Source organism: Mixophyes fleayi, chromosome 10 (assembly GCF_038048845.1).
Source record: "Mixophyes fleayi isolate aMixFle1 chromosome 10, aMixFle1.hap1, whole genome shotgun sequence".
NCBI lineage: Eukaryota > Metazoa > Chordata > Amphibia > Anura > Limnodynastidae > Mixophyes > Mixophyes fleayi.
Window position 1 is genome coordinate 6702293 of NC_134411.1, and position 6231 is coordinate 6708523.

Sequence of the window (6231 nt, forward strand, 5' to 3'; positions counted from 1 at the left end):
CAGTGTTTCTTAAACATGAACCTCAGGACCCCTAACTGCATGTTTTCCACATCTCCTAGCTTTAGCACAGGTGTATTCTTTACTGACTGACACATTGTAACAGATCCACAGGTGGTATAATTGTTTACCTTGTGATCTGGAAAACATGTACTGTTAGTAGTGATGGGAAATCTAGTTCATTTTGAAGATTAGTTCATTCTGATCTAGTTCACACAAAAGATTAGTTCAAAAGATTAGTTCATTTCACTCAGTCGTTCATTTCACTCATTTCACTAGTTTGACTCAGTAGTTCATTTAGCTCAGTTAGATCACTGGCTCTGGAACACTGCTGAGAGAAGTGATTGGAGACATAGATCTAGTCTATTACACATACTGTAGGCATATATACTACATTTCATTAGATGAGTTATAGTCCTGTTAAAATGATCAGATAAGTTTAATATGTCAGATCATTTTTAATATTTTAAAAAGGGCAATCACTTATACAAAAACTAGTAGTGCCATGTTGAGCTCTGCAAAGTTAATTACATATTCATTATTATTTTTTATTTCCATAATATGCAAATGAAAAAAACCCAAATTCAGAGTATTATAAAGTGTCACTTTTTTGCTTTTAAAATTGAGATCAGTGCAATCAGGATATAGGGGAGATGTATCAAACCTTAGGGGGGATATTTTACAGCTGTAAAAAGACCCCAAATAGGCATCATGTCACTGAGGGTGGGGCTAAAATTGTGCAATTCATGAAACCCCACCCCCTATGCCAATACCCCGCTCCAGGAACAGACGTAACAAACATAATGTTGGCAATTATGACTAATAAGCTTCTGTCATTTATCTAGCAGAATCTATAAAATGACAAAAACTGATTAGTTGCTATGGGCAACGCTTCCACTTTATCTCTCTTGAAGGTTAATTGGCCGCTATCAAAAATTGACCCTAGTCTCTGTCTGTCTGTATGTGAGCGTGTGTCTATATTAGGGAATTTAGACTGTAAGCCCCAATGGGGCAGGGACTGATGTGAATGAGTTCTCTGTACAGCGCTGCGGAATTAGTGGCGCTATATCAATAAATGATGATGATGATGAACTAATGAACTCCTGAGTGAGGAGAATGACTCATAGTCAGTGATCGGCTCCAGAGTCTCACACAATGTCAGAGCACAGCAGCGCCACCTTTGGTAGTTTAGAGGTACTGACTCATGAGTATTAAATGAGAGAACTGAATAGAAACAAAAGAGCCAGTGTGAATGAGACAGTGAGTGCGGCTGCTGGAGCTGCTCAGCTTTATCTCTAACTCCTCCCACTTGTTTTAGTTCCTGGTGAACTAATCTTTGCCAGAGCTGTGAACTAAATGATTAAGTTCACTTTGAAGATTAGTTCATTTGAACTACCCATCACTAACTGTTAGGGAACCCGAGGGCTGGGATTGAGAAACGCTGGTGCAGGTGATTGGACAGAAGAGGCTGCACGCCCCTAGGGGTGTAGGTTAGCTCTTTCCTTCACACCACCACGCCTTCGCCCCGCCCCTTAGCCCGATCGGGTGATGTCACTGCACCACGTGACTACAGAAGGGTGGCACAATAGGTCAGAGGTCAGGCTGCCAGCAGTACACACATGTGCCGGAGCTTCCATCCTCTTCTGTGATCACGTCACGTGACCACAGAAGAGCGGCACAATAGGTCAGAGGTCAGGCTACCAGCACATGGTACGGAGCTTCCTGTTCTGTGGTGACGTCACGTGATTATCGGTCCTCTGTCATTGCAGTGTGTAATGTTCTCTGATTGGACGATAAATGGGGCGGGAGAACGCTGCTATGTGGTTGGTTACTTACTTCCTGCGTTCAGCAGGTTACCACGGTAACACTGTAAAATGGAAGTTCCGGGCTCTGAAATACTTCTCCCAGCCCGCAGCTCCTCTCCCTCCCCGGTCATACAGCCGGCGCGGGAGAATGACGGGCCGGGCCCTGCACTGTGCTCCCTGTGTCTCTCAGCTCCCGGGAAATATACTTGTCCGCGGTGTAACGCGCCCTACTGCAGCCTGGCGTGTTACCAGGGGCCCCGGCACACCGCATGCTCCGAGCTCTTCTACAGGGAGTCCGTGCTGCAGGCGCTGCAGGAGGAGGAGGCCGAGCCCCGGCAGAGGCGGCGGGTACAGGAGATGCTGCTTCACCTGAGGCAGGAAGAGGCGGCTGCAGAGCCGGCTACCGGCCGGTACAGGGTGGTCGGCGCGGAGGAGGCAGAGTTATGGGACAGTCTCACTGCCCAGGAGAAGGAGGACTTCAACAGGCTGATACAAAGCGGGGACATCGGGTGTTTGGTTCCTCAGTGGAAGCCGTGGTGGGAAACTGGGAAACGAGATCAGTCAGAGGGACCTAAGAAGATACTGGAGCTGCCAGAGGCTGCAGGTGACCCGCAGAACCTGACTATTATTAATGCTGCTGATACACGGCCTCCACCACACAGTAATCAGCTGTATATAACACAAGACTTATCTGGTGTAACTGCGGTACAGACTGAAAATAGGGACACAGAGGGGGCCCCGAAACAGACAGTGGTTCTAACTTGTGGACAAGATGGGTCCGAATCACATACCTCTCCTGTATCCAAGGGTGCTGGGTTTACCATTCTTCCACAAAATAAAACCATTGATGACCAAAATGTTACAGCAATACCTGAACAAAGTGTAAATGGGCCAAGTTATCTGAAGGAAACTGAGTCTTCTATACAGAGGATTGGGTCTTTCAACATGGTCAGTGAAAGTAAAGGTGCTACCAATATCCATAACATGGAAACTGTTGTTAAAGAAGAAATGTCTACTAAAATAGGGCCCCATAAGTCCAGCCTAGCCCATCAGGCCAGGTTTATTAAGGAGAAGGAAAGTACTGTAAATACAGATGAGTTAAGAAAAGATGTAACTGCAAAGGAGCATCTAAGTGTTGTTGACCAGTCCAGAGTGTCACAGGTTCCTCCTCTTCTAAAATCCATCCCACCATTGAGCTCACTCAGCCGTAATCCTTCCCCACTAGTGCAGTTCAGCCTGGTCAATGTCCTTTACAGCTATGCCTTCTCCCTTCTGCAGCACAATGGTGATCTGAGTGATAATGACATTTTGCTGAATTTCACAGGAACTGTACTTTATGTGTCTGGTGCTCTCACCACAACTGCTGTCTACAACTCCACAGCTCATGCTTTAAAGAGTGCTGTACGTGCTTCCTCTGACCCACTATTGGGAGGGGATGATGGTGGGGCCTGTCTTGCAATAGAGGCTACATCTAATATTCTTCTGGGCGATGGGAGCAAAAGATATTCACTGGCTGCTCTGTCCCACCTGTCCCATTTGCTGGGAAAAACACGCAAGCTTGAGACTGAAGAGAAAGAGATTAGAAAAGGAGCATTTAATGCCAAGAAAAAATGTTTGTTCCTAGCAGCGTGGGTAAATGAGAACGAGGACAGTTTGGCAATTCTGTCTGCAGAAGTAATGACTGAGTACAGGCAGTATCTTAAAGACATCCGTGAAGTGGCTGAGATCTCAAAAGAATTGCAGAAGGCCTGGGGTGGAAAAAGACCACCAGAGAAAAAGAAACTCATACAAGAAGTTCACTCAAGTGAAAATGAACTGTAACTTACAATTATAAGACTTAAGTTACATGGGCAACTTTGTAACATAGCAAATTATTGGAATGACAATGGCTCCTATGGCTTGCCTGTCTGTTGGTTAAGAGGACAAAAACCCTACTCCATTTTTGGGTGTGCTCTTTATTTTCAGCAATAAAAATACTCATGTAGCCTGGGCATAATAATTGTATTGCATGCCTTAGAGGGGAACACTTAGTTATATCATCTTTGGTAGATGGTGTTTATTTTCATTGCTATTCTTTGAATAGAATTGTATCTACATGCCAGATGTTCTGTTGTATCTAAAGGCAATGAAAATAAATCTGGCTTTAGAAGTTTGAGTTCCTCTATAACATTGTGTTTTGTTCTTTGTAATGGGCACATTGGGCCATTTTTAACCAGCAACATTACATTAATTTCTGCTACTGGTACAAGACAGTATATACATCTGCTTTATCACTTTGAGCATGTGTTTGATTGTAGCAATTACTGAGACTTGGAAGGTGGGATTCCACAACATATGTCTTGCACAAGTAAAATTGCACCGCCTACAATGATCTACTATCACACATTGCCTTCGTGATTAGTTTAAGCTTTTTGTTTTTTTTTCTGCTAGTTTCACCCTCCTTTATTTCATATAGCTCCTGATAGTGAGTGTGGATCTGACTGCCTGTAATTCAACTGACAAATATTGGAATTTCTTCTTGATAAATACTTTTTTTTTTACAATATTTTCTTCTGCAAGACCTTTTTTTGTGGATTTTTTCACATAGCAACACCCCATTACTTGTATTCTGATGCCCTTAAGAACACCCATTATTTTCCCACAGTATTGTGCACAGCTGTTTCTGCCCATATTCATGAAAACTTCCATAAATAGACTTCTGGTACTTTGCAGCAGGGCCTACGCACTGGTGCTACTGCTCCAAAATGTAACTTAATTTTCATTAATAAAGGAAACCGGTTACATTCTAAAAATAAGAAGCACTAGGTTTGTTTACTTTTCGAGGGGAAATGGTGCTTTAGAAGAGACCTAATCATTGTCTATAAACATTTATTATGTCAATAGGGAGATTTGTCCCTTTATGTAACAAGGTCCGTACAGAGGCACGGCTGCCAAGAGGAATTCAGGGCCCGGGTACAACAAATTCATGGGGCCTCCCCTCATAGTCGAGTAAGCCCCAAAAAAAAATTGCGACGCCTGACGGCGGCGTAAAACATTTCAGGGGTTTGGTTATACATTCAGGGCCATGGCAATGCGCCGTTGGGGCGTGGCTAGCCTAACAGCGGCGCAAAAAAATACGGGGGTGTGGTCATACATTTGAGGGCGTGGCAATGCGCCGTTGGGGCGTGGCTAGCACATCATAATCACTAGGTCCTGAATTCACCAGAGCGTCACATATGTCCCAGCACTCCTGACTTTTAAGACATCTAGCACCACAGTGTAGTATACAAAGAATGCAGTGTGTACACAAAGAGTTCAGTCTTTGCCCGCACCTTACATTGGGCACAACACTCACCCAAAATTGCCATTGTCCCTACTAGAATCACAACATTTCACACACTCTGCTGCTCTCTCCTACCTGTTCTTCTCACTTTTACCACCTGTGACTGCTGCTTTCTTTAGTTGCGGCTTGTCCGGATCCTGGAATGTTGAAGGACCTATTTGGGAAAAAAAAATGGCTACATTTAGAAAATTACAGCCAGCCCCGGCCTTAAATCAATAGCACCCACAATTAATAATTAGGCCTTCCTCCAGCCCCAACATTAAAATAATACTATTCACATTTAATAAATAAACCTATTTCCTTCCTGCAAACAGCAATACCTATTTCCCGCAACCATCACTGCCATTAAATAACTCTTAGTCACATTTAATAAATAGACCTCACCCCCATATTCAATAGCCCCCAAACCACCCCATCTTAAATTAATAGTCCCCACTATTAAATTGCCCCACCATCACCCTACAAACAAAATAGCGCCCGTTAATTAGCCACCACCTACCTCACACACTACATTGCAACAAGCCCCCTGTGCCATTACTCACACATTACTGTGCCCCTTCATCACAACTACACTGTGCCCCCTTATGCTCACACTGCGCCCTCCATGCTGCTTTTCCCCCTTCTTTTTTACTTTGTGCCTCTGTTCCCTTTTTTCTTTTACTGTCAGGCTCTGTCCCCTTTTTTCTTTTACTGTCAGGCTTCCCCCCCCCCCCCGTTTTTTTACTCCCTCTTCTTTATAGTACTGTCCCCTTCTGTTTTCCACCCCTTGCCTCTCTGTTTCTTTCCTTACCTTTTGTCAGCTTCATTCTTTTCTTCTCTTCTCTTCTGTCTTCTCTTCTTTCTTCATGCTGCTTTCGTCATGCTGTGTCCTGGCTGCGGTGCTCCTCACTTACTGACGGGCGTTACTTGATGACATCACGCCCGGCAGTCAGTGTGAATGAAGAAGAGAGGAAGGAGGACCGCGGCGCCGATCACGTGAGTATTGTGGGGTTTTTTTGTGCCAGCTCCCCCCACCAACGATCTTTGATGGACCGACCCAGAGACTGTTTCATCATCCGTATAGGAAGAAGTTTGTTACTGTAAGGGTGGACATGCTATGGAATGATA

At 44.4% G+C, this 6231-nt stretch overlaps 1 protein-coding gene across 1 annotated transcript; it reads left to right on the forward strand.

The window, feature by feature from the left end:
* Positions 1-1584: 1584 nt before the first annotated feature.
* On the forward strand, positions 1585-3957 carry ZNHIT2 (zinc finger HIT-type containing 2). Its single transcript, XM_075187755.1, has one exon. The coding sequence runs from the start codon at positions 1872-1874 to the stop codon at positions 3621-3623; it is 1752 nt and encodes a 583-aa protein (XP_075043856.1). The 5' UTR covers positions 1585-1871; the 3' UTR covers positions 3624-3957.
* Positions 3958-6231: the final 2274 nt, after the last annotated feature.